Source organism: Pezoporus occidentalis, unplaced genomic scaffold (assembly GCF_034315485.1).
Source record: "Pezoporus occidentalis ecotype Australia unplaced genomic scaffold, CSIRO_AGI_Poc_V1 ctg68, whole genome shotgun sequence".
Taxonomy (NCBI): domain Eukaryota; kingdom Metazoa; phylum Chordata; class Aves; order Psittaciformes; family Psittacidae; genus Pezoporus; species Pezoporus occidentalis.
This window is the reverse complement of record NW_026916030.1, coordinates 1,868,940-1,885,738: the sequence shown is the minus strand read 5'-3', so window position 1 is coordinate 1,885,738 and position 16,799 is coordinate 1,868,940. Positions and strand designations below refer to the sequence as shown.

Here is a 16,799-nt window from a genome sequence, read left to right as displayed (position 1 = left end):
TAAACCGAGCACTGATGCTGGACTCATGATTTCACACTCTCGCAGGGCTTTGGCTTGTACGGTTTAATTTGATGGTTCTTTGGCCTTTCTCCCCCACCTCTAACCGTTTAGAGCTGTCTGTAGTAAAGGATGAGTTTTTTGCTGTGAAATGACTTCCGATGGTAGCAAGGGGCTGGGTAACAATGTGCTTCTGTTGGAGGATGTCCCTGAGGTGTGTGTGGGGTAGGGGCGGGCTGGCGCCGCAGCGGCAGCGTGCACAGGGACACGTGCTCGGAGCTTGACGTCGGTTTTCTGCCACTTTTCTCCTTTCCATTTGTTAACAGGACGTAAATATGTATAAAATTTGAAGGAACTGAGCTAACAGTGAAATACATCCTGTGTATATGATTTTAATGAAGAAAAAATGATTACTGGCATTAGAACAGTATGTAAGAAACCCCTGTTTGTACAGTACGAGCTGTGTGTGACCACGTTAGCGCCGAGTGCCGCTCACTAACACAGGCCTCATCCCTGGTGTCACCCGGGGCAGCTCGAGTCCCCACGCAGCCATTAACACTAGTGGGATCCATGTCTCTCTCATCTTTGCACTGTGGTGTTGGTTAAACCCCGTCGTGTGCAATCAGCAGCGCGCTAAAACCCGCTTCGCTCTTGGGATAAGCGTTTTGCATCGCTGGGCTGTCGCCTGCCTCGTGCCCTGTGCTGGGGCGGCTTCTCTCGCACATCCTGCGCTTCTCTACCTGTAACTCCTCCAGTGGTCAGAGCCTGGAGCGGACCGGCACCAGCGCCGGTGCTCTCTAGGGATTTGGAGCTACTGTTGTATTTTTACCAGGCCCATGTGAGGGTTTCTTCAAGGCTTGGGCTTCTCGAGCCTTTGAGTCCATCCTTCATGGGGTGCCACAACCTGTAATGCTGGATCAAAGGGAGATGCAGGCGGTGACCATGAACCTGAGGCTGTTGCTGAGCTACCCGTGGGTTCACTGTGGCTGTATGTGCAGCCTGTGGTTTGAAAATGGCAGGGGCCTGTGCTTAACCATGGTCACACGTCCAGGTTTAGTCTTGCTGCAGGGTTTAAAATACGAAGTAGTCTTAAAATCCCTCCCTAGACACTAAAACTACAATGTTCAGACTTGTAAGTAAACCGTGGTACCAGAGTATTGTACAGTCAATGTTAAATCAAAGCCAAAACTGGAATGTGCAGACAATAGGATTTGGGTAACTTGTGCACTGTCCCTTTGTTTTGTCTGGTTAGTCCTTTTTTTAACTAATATTCTTAAGTAGATGGGTATGTTCAGGATCTGCAGCTCACATCCTGCTTCAGCCGAGGCTGCACCGCAAAGGGTTTGCCCAGGGACCATGACCTGCTGCTGCTGTGAAGTAAATGTTGTAATGACTCCAGCTTGCTGAGGTGCAATACCTGTCCTCCCAGTTACAGTAGGTCTCATTGTTTCTGTCACAGAAAGGAGCTGTTGGACTGCTGTACTCCTCATTTGATGTAACGATGCTATTAATCTAAATATTTGTAAATAAAGTACCTGTATCTAGATAAACTGCTCTTGGCTGTGTTATTTGCTCTGGCCCCCTCTGCTTGGGCTGGGACTTGAAGGGGGTTCCTTGGTTTGGGGTATCAGCCTGAGGTGATGGCCCATGCAGGGCACAGCCAGCTGGGGCTTGAGGCCAGGTTGGACACAGGGGCTTGGAGCAAGCTGCTCTCGTGGAAGGTGTCCTTGCCTGTGGCAGGGGTTGGAACTGGGTGAGTTTAAGGCCCTTCCAGGATTCTATAATGCGATTCCTTCAGCTGGGGATGAGGAATGTGAGAATTCCTTGTGGCAATGGTGTGTGTTCCAAGTGGGAAGAGCGCCACAGGCTTTTCACAAGAGGAGTGCTGGAGCCCAGGGTGTTGTTCATGGTGGGACAGGCCAGGGCTGAGCCCAGCACAAACACCCAGAGCAGTGTTGTGCTGTTTAGTCCCCAGTACAGTGTGATCCCTTCTGGCTGCATAGCAAAGATCCACAGGGACCATGTGGATGAGAAGGCAGCGCTGAGGATGAGGTCCAGCCCTGTCTGGATGGAATGGAGGGATGAAGGCTCAGGGAGAGGCAAAGAATTGCCTGGAAGAGCAGAGCCCTGTTTCTCAGCTCCTCATGCTGCTGCTGCAAGGCTTTACATGTGGTTCTCTCACTACTAACGGAGCAAGCTGCTTGGAAGCCTGTAAAACCACTCACCATGGGCATATGCTTCAGAAGCAATGCTGCAAAGCCTCCAGAGAATGAACTGTAACCGAGTGCTTACCAATGGGAGCCAGGAGCACAGTTACAGTGTCAGAAACACCAATTCTGGACAAGTTTCACTCTTCTGCAGGGCTGGGAGCATGTTACTGCTGTTCTGAGAGCCTGTGCTGCAGCTTCAACCCATGGAAACAACACCAAACCACCACCACACCCCCAGGTAACAGCAAGTGTCAGTCAGTGAAGTTTATTTTAAGGAAGCACTCATTTGAAACATCCATGTGTTGGACAACAGGTGACAACTCTGTCCCTGTTACAAGCTTTTGAAAGGTACCTGCACCAAAACAGATATTTAAAACAGTTTAAAACCCCAATTTATATACATAAAGCTGTTACTGACTCGTACAAAAACTTCACAGTGGAGAGAGGGCCCTGCAGCCAGCACTGGCAACTGCCTTTTCATACCAGGCTTTGCTAGCAGCGAGGTAGAAGTGTGAAGAAGGTGTCAGCTGCACCACAGACCCAGCTCCTGCTCTTCTGCTGTGGGGCAGCTCCTGAAGAAAGGGGTTTTTAACTTAAACCATTACACAGGAACCCTAGGTACCAGGCTGGTGGCATAACTCACTGTAACAGGTTTGGGTGCTGGGCTGTACACCAGGAAGCACTGCTGGAAGACCAAGGGTGGTAGCAGCCTTCCACTGAAGCTGGTCAGCAGCACAACTGTTTCTCCATGTCCTGTCAGAACTCACCTCTTAGCAGCTCTCACCCACAGCTGGTGAACATACACCTCCAAGAGCCCAACCAGCACCAACCGTGAGGATCCCATCCCTACTGCAGGAATGCCCTCAGGTAAGGGCCAGCACTGTGTGAGAGCCCACATCTGCCCTGGGGCTGCCACCGCTTACTTAGCGTCAACCTTCAGGACACTCGTGACTGGGTGAAGTTCCCACCTCACCTCTGGGCTTCACTGGGATGCTCCTGGAGAGCAGGAATGTGTTGTCTGTGCCACTGCGGGGAGTCAGCAGCCCTCCTGGGGCCCTGGGTGAGTCTTGTCAGAGCAGCCTGGAGAAAGCAGCAGGGCAAGAGGAATAAACCAATGCCTTCAGTGAGCACAGAGACAATGTTTTAAAAAACAAAACAACAAGAAAATGGCTTTAACCTGCCAGAGGGGAGACTGAGATGAGCTCTCAGGCAGAAGCTCTTCCCTGTGAGGGTGCTGAGGCGCTGGCACAGGGTGCCCAGAGAAGCTGTGGCTGTCCCATCCCTGGCAGTGTTCAAGGCCTGGCTGGACACAGGGGCTTTTGGAGCAAGCTGCTCTAGTGGAAGGGGTCCCTGCCCATGGCAGGGGTTGGAGCTGGATGAGCTTTAAGGCCCCTTCAACCCAAACATTTATGATTCTGTATAGCACTTACCCTTCTCAAACAAGCTGGCTACTGCCAGAGTTAATAAAGGTACAATACAATCACCCCCACCTTCAGAACCCCCCCACTGTGCCTCTAAGAGTCATGAACATACGGCTGGGATAGACCCAAAGCCACAAGTCCCGCACAGAGCAGAGCATTACCTGAGGTTTTGTTGCTTTCAGAGCATCCTGCAGAGGTCCCAGGCTTGAGCTCTGGGCTGGGAACAGTGAATCTGAAGCAGTGCTGCTGACGAGGTCGTCCAGCGCATCAACCTGCCGCTTCAAGCTGTGAAGGCTGCCCTCGGTTTGCTGCTTCCCTCTGATTAACACTTCCACTTGCTTGGACATGCACTGCCGGAGCCGAGCCTAAAGCAATCATTACTTCTCTTTATTCCCAGGCAGTGCCATTTTCAAGGCTGTATTTAAGAAGGCTGATGACCTTCAAGCCAAGCCCTCAGGAAGGTGGCACTGAGAGTCCCAACCCATACACAGATGGCAGGGGGTTGCAAATTAAATAGTTCACCTTCTCCCAAGTGAGAAAGCAGCTCCCTTTCCAGAGCCTTTTGTCATTAACTGCCCAAAGAGAGAGCAACAAGTACATTCCAGCTGAACTGGGCCACCCCCTGTACTTGTATTGATTGTGGGTGCTCCTGAACTGTCATTATTAGCCCCACTGGCAAGAGACCACAGCGTGATGTAAATGAGGGAATCTTGTTGGAATACTCAAAAATCCAATTAACTGTTAATTAAAATTATTCCTCTTGCTACATCATGCAGGTGCCAGGCTCTCGCTTACTGCTCCCACCCAGAGGCACTTGGTAGCTCATCAGGGGCCCAGAGCTGCTCTGCTGGTGTGGGAGAAGGATCTTCATGTGGGTTATGGGGGGACCCAAGGGAGGAGTTAGTGGGACAGGGAGAAAATGGGATGAGGCACCTTGAGCCGATCCTCATGCTGCTGCAGCTGTTCTCGGAGAGCCTCCCCGCGCCACTGTTCATCCTGCTGGAAACAGAAGCACATTCAGGAATGAGCACGACAGCTCCAGGTACCACAGAGCAGCAAGAGCTGGACACGGGCAGCAGGTACTTCCTGAGAGCGTTTTACCATTAAGAAGACTTTAGACAGGCTCAACTTCTCCTCCAGTGAGAAAAGTCTCTTGTCAGCAGCAGCAAACAGAACCTCTGAGGGGTCGGATTCACGCTGCAGACTTCCCTCTGCTTCAGAAGATGCTTCTGAATTGTCCAATGGTTCTAGAGAGGACGGGCTTGAAGATTTAAACCCTGTCCTGATTTCATCTTCAACCTCCAGTTTAAGTAATGCTGCTGCATTCTCCATTTCTCTTTGTCTGTCTTCCAGGTCTTCATGAGTCTTCACCTATACCACAGAACAGCACCACCACTGTGTTTTACAAACACATTTTTAAAGGGCTTAGAAACAATTTATAAAGGTTTTATTAAAGTACAGGGGGTCAGATAACATGCAGTCACCTTTTTATACTAAAGTAAGTATCGAAGCAGCTGCTGGCTCAGGCTGGCACTAACAAGTTGTTAAGTGCCACTGAGTAGCTCTGACCATTGGTAACGTTTAGTGATTTGCATAAGTTATTACTCCAGTTATGCCAAGTTCCTATAACCAAACCTTAATATGAACAGGAGCAGGAGTCCTAATTCCTGGCTGAAGCCAACTGTGATACAGCAGAGAAGGACGAGATACAAAACCAGTACAGTATAAACTTGTGTGACAAGCAGGCTTTCCCTCAAACCCACCGGTACTCGGCTACTCAGTTATACCTGGGACTGGAGATCCCTGTAGTCCCATTGGATCTGGTCAAGGTCCGTAGTAAGGCGCTTGGCTCTCTCCCAGTTACCATGTGCTATGTGTTCAGCAGTTGCTGCATCACTCTGCAAACAGCTGTTTTCATGCTTTTGTTCCTAGGAAAATGCAGAAAGGTAGAATCATAGAATAGTTTGGGTTGGAAAGGACCTTAAGATCATCTAGCTCCAACCCCCCTGCCATGGGCAGGGATACCTCACACTAAACCATATCACCCAAGGCCTCGTCCAACCTGATCTTTTTACTGTGAGCATCCACCAGAGCACACTGAGGCAGGAGAACCCACAGAACACAACCTGAAGTTAGAGGATAGAAACAGCATTAAATAGGAGCAACCAGAGACGTTCTGCAGCACAATCTAGAAACACTAGAGTGCGGCTGCCCCAGGTTTTATCTAGTCATGAAGTTAATGCATCACTTTGTTCCTCCTATGATAACAACAGGTGTTCTATCATTTTGCTGTTTAAAAACAACCCGAATCCCCAGATGTTCTCCCTCAGCCAGGACTTACCTGCAGTCTTCTTTCAAACTGCATCCTTTGCATCTGCATTGCTTCTTTCAGGCTCAAGATTTTCTTCCCTGCCTTTCTCCTCTCTGATGCTACCTGCTCTTGGAGATGGTTCAGGTCAGACTGGGAGACTTCCAGTTCTTTCTGCAGAGACTGTATTTCTCTATTTTTTTGTTGTAATTGAAATTCTTTTTCTGCGAGCTGATGTTCTGTAATGAACATTGTTAAAAACAATCCTCATTAGCAGAGATGTTCAGGGTCTTGGCATCACATCAGACATGTCTGAAACACACAAACGCTGATACAAGGGGAGAGGGGACACAACACGGCTGGCTTTAGTTCTCTGAGCAAGTCAAGGATCAGGAGTCAACCCATGTGCTCCATTAGAAACCAAGTGAGATTACACAATTATCTGTTGGTTTCATTACATTACTGGAGCACCCAGATGGTAACAGTTTACGTGTGCAATGACTCTTACTGCTTTTCCTGACAGTTTCTTCAAGTGCTGCACATCGGGACTCCTCCTTCTCCAACAGCCCGAGGTTCTCCTCTGCCAGCCGGACTTTTGCTATTGCCTGCTCCAGTTTCACCTGTTGCTCTGTCAGCTCCTTTTCCAGCAGGATTTTCTGATCCTTCACTTTAGCAGTACATTCTTCCAGCTTTTTCCCTTCGCGCTCCGAGTTTTGCTTGAGGCGATGAAGAATCTGCCAAGAAAAACAGCACCTCACTAGTACCAACTCCATGAAAACCGATACCATCACCAAAAGATGTTACAGAAGTAGAAGCAGCTTAGATTGGGAAGCACTGGAGTTGAACATTCCCTCCTGACAAGTTCTATGTTTTTCTTGCCTTTCTTATTTATATAGCTCCCTCAGTTCTTTTGGTTGATGCTTTGTTGAAACTGCTCTGCCAGCTTCAGTTAATTTTACTACAGGAATGTATGATTAAGCCCAACTTTTCATCAACAGCTGATGGGCTTTGCACAGAAACACCATAGGAGAGAAAATAAAAGCTTGTAGCCAATAGTGATCCACTTGAAACCAAAAGAAAACAAGGATAGAGCAGCCCTGGACTTCTTTCTGTTTAGATTTGGCATTAAGGGAACACAGCTGAAGTTGAACTGGGATTACTTTCACTTGCAATCCATTGTATTATTGCAGGTACTGTCCACAGTCTGCTCATCTCCCAAGAGAAATCAACAGCATGACAAGCTCTCTGAACTACATCCAGCTGCTCTATCCTGGCTACTGACAGAAGAGAGTTATAAAGAATCCGTCTCCTCACCAGCAGCCAAGACACAACACTGCAGGGCCTTCACCCTGCCCTTCCTGCACTCCCTGGCCACTGCTGACTGCGCAGCAGTCTTGGTATCAGTGTCACCCTGCCCAGAAGGAAGACCCTGTCCTTCCTTGGGACACCCTAGTTTTCACTAAAACATAACTGAATGTTGAAGCTTTTTGTTTGCTGCTGTTCCTCTGAAAATGAGGCTTTGTGTTTCTTAAAGCACTGCTCTATTATTTGTAAACTGCCTGTTTTTAGAGGTCAGGAGAAAAAGACCAGGGCCAGTACCGCTTCTTGTTTGGCTAGTTCTGTTTCCTTCTCTTCAATCTCCTTCTGGAGCTGCTGCAGTTGGGTTTCCCTCTTTTTCTGTCTCTCTTGGCAATCCTTACGTTTCCTTACATACTGCAGGATATCTTCTTTCAGGGTTGCCTGCTCTCTAAGCAACTCATCCTGATGCCTTGTGTTAGTTTTCAAATCCTGCAATATAAAGACATAAAATTAGGTGACAAAACTGGCTGGGAAGAGTAACAGCTCTGGCTAAAAGGTTTGCATTGACAGAATACAACAGATCACCCCTAAATCCCAGTGAAGATTACTGTCCATTTAAAACAGACACTGAGAGAATTAGCACAACAGGACCCACACAGAAGATGCTGCTTATCTGGGGTTTAAGTATCTTCTCCCTCCTTCCTGCACACCACTACATGAAAAGAAGTACATATTCACTAAAACTAACCTCTTCTACTTGTTGAAGCTGTTGCCTGCAGTCAGTTAATTCTCCTTTCAGTGATTCTAGTTGTTCTGCTTTATCTAGAAAAATATTTGGTGACAGAGATTTCAATCAGCAAAGTGCAGTAAATACCCAGCCAGGGAGATCAGCTCATCTCAGAAAGGAGGAATAAAAAATAGAGAAACAGTTTCTAAAAACTCTGTCTTTTCAGCATGTTCTGCCTGTAGATATCTGAGCATGTAAGACAGATTTAATATCATACGGTATAGTCAAAGTGTCTTTTAACACAGTTTCTCTTAAAATGTATTACAGCTTAAAACCAGAAGTTGATCTTTACCTTGAAGATCCTTCTGTGCAACAGTAATGTCTGCAGTCAGTGATTTTTTCTGTTTGTTCAGCAGATCCACCTCCTGCTGCAGGTTCTTAACATCCGACTCCATTTGTTCTACACTGGACAATGCAGTCCTGCTGCTCTCTTCAGTAGCAGCCAAGTCTCTGTAAAATATGAACACATGCTCTTGGTTTGTTGGAAGCACTTGGTGAGCACTCTAGAAACCAGCTGCGTTTCAGTAGTTCTCTCAGCTCAAGCAGACGCTATCTGGTAGTCACAGTGAGACAGCTGTCCTGTTCCAAGTCTCAGCATCCTGCTTTTTATAACACTTCTCACTGCACTGCCATGGCATAACGAATGCTGTTGCATTCATCAGCTCCATGGCTCAGTATCTGCTGTAAGTCTGCTGTAGACATGCTTAAAATAAAACCTCCACAGCCTACAAGAAACTGCACATTCTGTGCAACTGGGCACCTCAAAGTTATAGCTTTAATTATGATAGACATTATGACAGGCACTTCCCATCACTTCTGATCTTTGCAGGAAAAAATATTCCCCCCACACACACACCTTCTGGTTTGTGACAGCTTCTTTTCCAAACCGTGACAATATTCCTCGAGCTTTTCCTTTTCTTTGTTCAGAGCCTCAATGCTGTTTTGCAGAGTACGCATTTGAGAAACCAGATGTTCGTTTTCCTGCCGGTCTTTCTCGAGCAGTTGTTCCTGCCAAGCTACTTCCCCTTGCTGACACTGGAATAATCTCTGCATATTCTCCAGTTTTAACTTCTCCTACAAAAGAAGGCACGGAGAACAACACATAAAGTCAAGAACTAGAACAAGTTAACAACATCTGTAGCTGCAGCGGTTTAAAACCTTTCATTCACAGAGACCACACATAAGCTTGAGTACCCTCTGGAACTACTGTGTTGTAACCGCTTAAAGTGCCAGATTAATTTCAGTGTATTTATAATGAAGGTTATGGTGAATATGAGCACTAGGACTGGGAGAAAGGGGTCCAATTCTTTGTTCAATCCTCATTTAAACCTCATTTTCCCCCACCCGTAAGCTTATCCCTTCATAGCAGGGGTTTTGAAAGAATGGCTGCAAGATGCTCAGGCAATGTAGTAAGGTGACCACTGTAAAGTGGAGTAATATTCCCTTCTCTTGCCTGTTCTTCACAGGGAGAGCACAAAGGGAAGAGATGAACTCATTTAGAAGTAAAAGCAGCAGGTACTATTTGCTTATATAAGCTTATAAACACTCTCTGAACAAGCACATTAGTCTTTCTGGAGCTGCACAACTGAGTAAAGAAGGGCTATCCCTGACTCTGAGCTAACAATCCTGTAGCTACTGAGGGCTCTCTCCACCCACTGGTAGCAAAGCTCAATGTCAGTCTTTTAATCATCAAAAAGAGAAGAGACTAGCTGAGCTAAAATACCTTTTAATGGTTAAGAATATCATCCAGCTGAGTTAATAAACAGTCTTCCATACTTACTCCTTGCAGAGTACAAGTGAGGACACAGACAGAATCCAGATGAAAAGATTCTGGAAGCTAATGCTAAGCAAACAGTATTCATCATTCCACAGCCACAAAAGAGCCTTCTGCCTTTTTGTTCTGTCTCCCTCATATGCACTAAAAAGATGCCAGTATTTTAAAGGGCCTAAGCAGACTTAAGACTTTCCTGTGATAAGCTGAAGTCAGATTAGAAACTGTCTGATTTAGAAGTGTAAGGACTCTGTTATCCAGAACAGAACCACAGAATATGCAGAACTCTTCTTCCACTGACTAGTTGAGCTACACAAGAAATACTTACTTCTAGAACTGCAACCTGAGTCTTTTCTAGCTCATTGACCTTTTGGTCATGTTGTAGTTTCAAGCCTTGAAGTTCATTGTTTTCAAGCTCCAGCATTTCCAGAACATGTTTCAATTCTAGTAAAGGTGAAAGAAATAAAAGATTATTACAAGCACATCAGATGTATTCTATCTGCAAAACAGGCACCAAGGAACCATCAAGGGACACTACACTGCTGTCATCCCTCTCACAACTCTGCATGTTTTCAATTGCTGTGCTAGACACACCAGGTATTACATCTGATGCTGTCCTACCAGTGAGTTGCTGGTAGGTCTCCTGCTTTTCCTATTCCTTAAGGAGTTTGTCTGGGACAGAGTATGTGGTTGTTTAACAGTGAGAAAGTATTCCAGAAAAAATACACAAGTTGCAAACTGCTGCTGCTCATACTTCCCACAATACAACAGGATGTAACTGCTTGGAAGGAGATGTCTCCACTTCCCCACACATCCCAGTGTCTAATTCTTCTTCCATGAATGCAGCACTATCAGTTGATGTCTCCTGACCACACAGGGCTCAAGTGTGAACTTCACTGATCAGTCCTGACAACAGATTTGTTCACGCTTCTCTGACATGAAAAACTCCCACCCCAAGCACAAAGCAAGATGAGGCTTGAGCAAAGGGCATCTGCCAGCACTGTGTGAACTATGAGAATCACAGTGGTTTAGAAGGAGCGAGGAACAGAACACTGCAGTGATGTACAACCAAAAGCTCACAGTATTTCTTTCCAGTCTGCACAAAATACTGTCTAGTAGGGCCAGGGACGTACCCATCTTATGCTTGGTAACTTGCCCAAGTACTCCTTGAAGATTTTCTTCCTCGTTTCCAATATCCTTTCTTATGAAGGAAAGCTGTGCTCTTTTCTCATTAATCTGCACATCCAGTTCTTCCCTCTCAACATGAAGCTTCTCCAGAAGTAGTTTTATTTCCTGTGGAAACAGATCAGTGTCACAAGGAATGCCATTATTTGCCATTTTAAATAGTTTTCCTTTAAAAAGAGGTTTATAAAATTAAAACAGTCTGTCAGCAATATTCTGGTCAATTTAATCCAGAGTTTATAGTTACAGTTAATGTGTAAGAAAATGAAAGATACATAATATTTAGGTTGAAGTCCTGCTCATTGACAATTTACAGTAGTGTTCCAAAGGTTTTGATTTACAAGTCTGACCATAACACCATCATTTGGTGGAAACTTTATGGGATGTTTCTGATACTTCTTTTGCTGCTCCAGAGAGATACAATGAACTGAAAACTCCTTTAGAAAAGTTACCCGTATCTGGCGTAGTTTTTCATTTGCTTCAGTCTCTCCATCTCGAAGAGCTTCTTTGAGGTCACATTTCTTTTGAGAAATAGAGTCCTGAAGGACATGGAGCTCTTCTCTTCTTTGCTTTAACTGTTCCTCCAGAAACAAGAGCTCTTGTTGCTGAGCAGTGATCTACAAAGTAGGAGTTGAACAGAAGAAGCATCTGGAGGCTTTTATTTCTGTAGCTGCACACATCACAAGAACAACTGTGGTGCACTGTTCCCTGCCAGAGATTTACTTGAATTGCATAATGTGTAAGGATCCCATCAATGAGCTTCATTTGCTAAACCTGTATAATAAAGCCAATACTAAAGACTGAGTTCTGAGCTGGGCAGCACAGTCCTGTACCTCAGAAGAGTTAATTTTCTCATTCTGAAATGCAGTAAGGATTGTCCCAGAGAACTAACTCTGCAGTAATGTCTATTATGCAGAAATGCCAGTGAGATCAGCAGCATATTTGAGACAAAACAAGGATAATTCAAATTATCAACATTAAAATAAATAATTAAACTCTTCAGACAAGGCAGTTCAGAACTTGAGACTCTTCTCAGCTTTCTGTTACCACAAACAAAACTGAAAGGCCAGAGTTGGTAAAGATGAGCCTTACCTGATCTTTCACTCTTTCCAGTTCACTTTTCTTGCCCTGAAGAAGGCTTTCTACTTCTGTAAGGATTTGGAGGTGATGTCCTTCGTTACCTTCTGCGACTTGAATATCTCCTTGAAGCTTCTGAAGACTGACAGTGAGAATAAAAACATGACTCAGAAGAAACAAAAATACCTTGGGCAGTAATTTACTGAAGGAGGACATCTTTATTTTATCTAATACAGTTTAAGGTAAATGAAGAATGCTCACCTCTCAGTTAGCATTTCTATCTTCTGGTTTAATGACTGGAACTCGGAGTCTCTTGCAGCCACTGTTTTGTTGATTTCCTTCAAAATACTTTCTTGTTCCCTCTTATGCTGTTCTAAATCTCTTGTATCTGCCTGTAATAACCTAAAGAAGCATTTATGCCTTTTTGTATTAACATTTTAACAGCTCTCCCTATGCAAAAGCACCATCTTGATATTTGAAAGAATCTTGTTCTTTTCCTCCCCATTTGACACCAATTCACAAGAGCAGTTTAAGTGTACCTTAATTGCTGATCTGCTTTCACAAGTTTAGTGGCCATTTCCCGAGCCCTTCTCTCCAGCTCCTTTGCCTCAGCTTCAGTATAGGACAAATGCTGTTTGGCATGATTGTACTTCTCCATAGTGTCTTTAGTCTAGAGCAAAAATTGAAGATTACTGAGGCAATACACTTCCATCTTATGCTTTCCACATCCATAACTTGCAGGTTAGCCATCTAAAGATGACCCCATCCTGGCCTGGACATTCTATCTGAGCTTTGTCCCTCTCCATAACAAAGTAGGATCTTTTCTCCTCTCTTGTCCAGAGCAGAAAAGCTTCCTCCTCTTTTGAAACCTTTTCTTTTAGCACAGGTTATCCAACAATTTATTTTCATACAGAAGCATTTTAAAAGACTTCAGATTATCCAAGTGAAAATAAACTGGTTAAACAAACAAAACTCCTCTATTTAAAACAATCTTAACCCAACTTGCAAACTCTTCTGCACTTTAGAGTTACAGTTTTACTTACTTTCCCTCGTGTGCTCTCAAGTTCCACTTCAGCTTCTGAAAGTAGCCTGTCTGCTTCTCTAAGCTCTGCACGTCGCTTCAGAAGGGTCTTCTCTATACATTCAATTTCATCTGCAATATCTTCATGATGTTTAAGAGTCTTTTCTAACTGCAGTTCTGCAATAAGGTTGTCCGTGTACCCTTCAATAAAGTCCCTACAAGGTCAGGAAGAAAGGCATGGAATTAAAATACAAAATACCACAGGCACGGTGCCTCCTGGAAGTGACAGTCCATTTACATTAACTGTAAATGAATCAAAATTGACTTTTATTGGGAAAAAAGGTATTTCCATGTGGCTACTTGAAATGCATTCCAAGACAATGTTCTTACTTGCGTTTATTATGTTTCTGAGCTGCTCGTTGTAGCTCTGCTACTTCACATTCCAACTCTTCCCTTTCATGCAGAAGTTTCTCAACATTTTGAAGCAATCTTTCCATCTCTTTATTGTATTTATGCTCTGCTGCTTCTGACCATTTGTCTTTGTATTTCCGAGACTTTAAGTAACATACAGTGTCTTCTAGCCTTGAGACTTCACTCTCCTACATACAGGAGACAGAACAACAAAATTAAGACCTATTTTCTAATTCAGTCCTCAGACACATGAGCTACAGAGAGAAAAACACAGCCTATCAGCATGGAAGGTAGAGAATTCTCATCAGCAAATTCACTCAGATCCAGAACCTTCCCAGCAGGGACTTTTTTTGTTATAAACTGGACTAATGTAACTGTGAAAATGGGGGGTTTGGGTGTTGCATTTCTGTTCTTTTGAGAAAGTGTATGTTAAAAGATGTTCCTCATCCATTTATAAGTCTGTTGCCTGCAGTTAATCCTGCAGCTCACAGCTCTGTATCTTACCAAATTGTGGTGTTCAGGCACATTGCAGTGAAGCACTCCAACGGGAATGAGTGGGACAGTGAAGTTTGGAGGAAGAGGGCCATAAACAACCTGAGCTCCCACAGGAGGTGGGCCATAGATAACAGATCCAGGAGCAACTGAGCCTCCACTTGCTGCTGCAGGAGGAGGGCTGTAGACCACAGTTCCCTGAGGTACAGGGGCACCATCTGGAAGGACTGTGTAAATAACTGTACCAGGGGGTGGTACAAAAGGGGGGGCTTTGGGAACACGAGTTTCTTCCTTTCCTTCACTTTCTTCTTTTGCTCTTTTATCTTTTAAAAAAGAAAAAAAAATCAATTTTCCAGTATATTCTTCAAATGCACATTTAAAATTCTATGTAATGTACAAAAAAGCAATAAATATGCCTGAACTGCATAATCAGTTCAAAGGTAATAAACATCTATAATTCACACATGCACATAAAAGAATTGACCCACCTTTAGTTTGCTCCTAAAGATTCTGAGCCATGAGGCTTGACTTACCTTGACCTGAATTCGTTTTGTGCAACCTGCTTCTGAGTGGTGAATAAACCCAACATCCTCCTTGGTTGGGCAAGTCTTCCTTCCTGCAGTGCCTGTCCGCACCACACCCTCTCCCGGGTGGGGATGTGCCACAACACAGTAAACAAACTCCAGAGTCTTTTGTGCTGTGGGAAGCGGGAGTTGAAGCCTAAAGAAGAAACCAGGATGTGTTAATCTCGAAATGACAAATCATGTGAAATTAACTGTTGTACATATTTAAAGCTGATTTTTCAGGAACAGGCTAAACACACTCTGCTTTCTTTCACTTCCAAGCATGATGCTACTTTAAAAGAAAGCACTAAATAGTTTAACAATATTTCTCTTAAATTCAGACAAATACTGTTTTGCAAGAAATTATTCGTCTGTAATGTCCCCTTTCAACTTTAACCTAAGTGAATTTACAGTACTGCATTTTGAATAGTTTGATGTGCTCTCGATCCCTACCACTACACAGTAATAGGCTTTATCAGGGAACCTTGTGCTGTGTTGTTCAGTATTTCTCTTATATGCCAGACAGTGTTTTTTTCTGAACTTTCTCCTTTATCTATCAAGTTTATAATGGACTTTCTTATATCAAATAGCTTTCCACATCATAGGATTTTTCTGACCTGTGATGATGGCATGTAATACCAATATCCCCTTCTTTTCAGTGGATCTGCCATGCTGGTGATGTAATCATTCTGGTATGAAAGCACATTTTTGAGTGCTGCAATTTCATCTTGTAAATTGTCAATTTCTTCTTTGTTACCTGTAAATTAATCACAGTTTTATAGGCATCTAAAGCAAAAATCGAGTCAGAAATACTGCATTCAGCTTTTCTCTCTTTGTTACCCTGTCAATATCTGAAGCAATATTTAAAAACTGAATTGCCAGGGGAAAAAAAACAAACACTGTTATGAAGTGATATAGCTACACACTGCCCCTTGCAAGTTTGTCATTTTAACACTGTAGAAATACAAGTTCATAGACAGGTAACTGATGAGCATCTTTTTCTTACATACAGATCTCTGACAACGTTCTAGAGCAGTATAAACTGAATGCAGAGTTCAGTTAGTGTTTTCTAAATAGCTGTAAAAAGCATCGTTAATACAAACTAATGAACACTAACACACTGTCATTCCAATTTTCAAACTGAGGAAAAACTTCGCTTTATTTCCAAAGGCGACATGGCAGGTCAAGTGGCAAACCTAGAAACCTGGGAGTGCTTGTGCCACTGCTCATCCTCAACCATCCCTTTCCTCCATTCTTCTTATCTGAAGAAGCAAAGACCCACACACTTCATGTAACTGCACTTTGCTGTTTGCTTCATATACAGAGAATCCACCGAATCACAGTGATTTAATGACTGCACGTATCCTGTACGCAGGAAGGCATTCTGAATAGTTTGTTCTAGAATAAACTTCCAGTGCTCTCAGCATCTGCTCATTCAGTGAGAAATATGGAGAAGAAAGTGAAAGCTTCTCCATTCATGCTTATCCACAAGAAGTGGAGAGAAAAGAGAGATTACCTGTGCCAATACTATCCAACATCCATCTTAAACGGTCAATTTCTGCTCTTTGTTGCTCCATAGCTTCATTTAATTTATCAATCTCAAACTTCCGAGTCCTTGATGTGACAGTGTTCTCACCAGCTTTCTCCATTTCACACTGAAACTATTTAAAGTGTAAGTTTAACTCAAAGCAAAGCACTTCAAGTTTGAATCAGACGGCGCTAAAGCTTTTTTAAACATGCCCATCCATCCCTACAAAAAATGCTCATTCAGTAAAATGCATGCATTTTATCCTTGTGATATAATACAGAGCAAACATCACTGCAACCTACTTGTTCTTCCTTCTCTTTGAGGAGCTGCTGTAACAGTTCTATTTCAGCTTCTGCCCTGGCAAGGTCCTGGGCTGCACGAGCTGCCTGGGCACAGAACTCTTCAGCTTCCTCAATCTCCTGGAATTGAAATGTTAGTTTGAGCTTTAGTTTGCAAGAACCCTTCACAAGCTTGCAGGTGTCTCATGCAGCTTTGGGAGAAGCTGACTAATATGAAGCATTAGCACCTGTGTGTTCTGGAATGCCAGAAACTGGCAAAGTGTATGTAAAATAATGTTTCTTCTTTAACTTTACAGTATTTCTACAGAGGAGATGTTTGTATGTAGCCAAAAATGGTTCCCAGTTTAAGAACCTGAAGTAGTCCTACAGAAGTGGAACTTGTGTAGTCCTTTCTTTTGCTCTTCTACCTTATCTAACAATGCATTTATCTATT

The 16,799-nt window shown here is 44.0% G+C and overlaps 1 protein-coding gene across 5 annotated transcripts in view; it reads right to left on the bottom strand.

The window, feature by feature from the left end:
• Nucleotides 1-2,576: 2,576 nt before the first annotated feature.
• The window catches only part of CNTRL (centriolin), a 31,305-nt gene continuing 17,082 nt past the window's right edge, over nucleotides 2,577-16,799 (bottom strand). For all 5 annotated transcript variants that reach the window (XM_062641174.1, XM_062641169.1, XM_062641171.1 and 2 more), the window contains 24 exons: nucleotides 16,370-16,486; nucleotides 16,056-16,200; nucleotides 15,157-15,296; nucleotides 14,510-14,696; nucleotides 13,989-14,299; nucleotides 13,464-13,672; nucleotides 13,096-13,288; nucleotides 12,592-12,722; nucleotides 12,314-12,454; nucleotides 12,068-12,194; nucleotides 11,428-11,592; nucleotides 10,927-11,086; nucleotides 10,122-10,237; nucleotides 8,879-9,096; nucleotides 8,315-8,472; nucleotides 7,984-8,057; nucleotides 7,536-7,724; nucleotides 6,445-6,670; nucleotides 5,970-6,175; nucleotides 5,416-5,556; nucleotides 4,730-4,999; nucleotides 4,562-4,624; nucleotides 3,790-3,993; nucleotides 2,577-3,287 (listed from right to left, as the gene is read on the bottom strand). In XM_062641174.1, coding sequence (XP_062497158.1) covers nucleotides 3,177-3,287; nucleotides 3,790-3,993; nucleotides 4,562-4,624; nucleotides 4,730-4,999; nucleotides 5,416-5,556; nucleotides 5,970-6,175; nucleotides 6,445-6,670; nucleotides 7,536-7,724; nucleotides 7,984-8,057; nucleotides 8,315-8,472; nucleotides 8,879-9,096; nucleotides 10,122-10,237; nucleotides 10,927-11,086; nucleotides 11,428-11,592; nucleotides 12,068-12,194; nucleotides 12,314-12,454; nucleotides 12,592-12,722; nucleotides 13,096-13,288; nucleotides 13,464-13,672; nucleotides 13,989-14,299; nucleotides 14,510-14,696; nucleotides 15,157-15,296; nucleotides 16,056-16,200; nucleotides 16,370-16,486 — 4,002 coding nt within the window. In that variant the 3' untranslated portion in view covers nucleotides 2,577-3,176. The remainder of the gene's footprint in view (nucleotides 3,288-3,789; nucleotides 3,994-4,561; nucleotides 4,625-4,729; nucleotides 5,000-5,415; nucleotides 5,557-5,969; nucleotides 6,176-6,444; nucleotides 6,671-7,535; nucleotides 7,725-7,983; nucleotides 8,058-8,314; nucleotides 8,473-8,878; nucleotides 9,097-10,121; nucleotides 10,238-10,926; nucleotides 11,087-11,427; nucleotides 11,593-12,067; nucleotides 12,195-12,313; nucleotides 12,455-12,591; nucleotides 12,723-13,095; nucleotides 13,289-13,463; nucleotides 13,673-13,988; nucleotides 14,300-14,509; nucleotides 14,697-15,156; nucleotides 15,297-16,055; nucleotides 16,201-16,369; nucleotides 16,487-16,799) is intronic.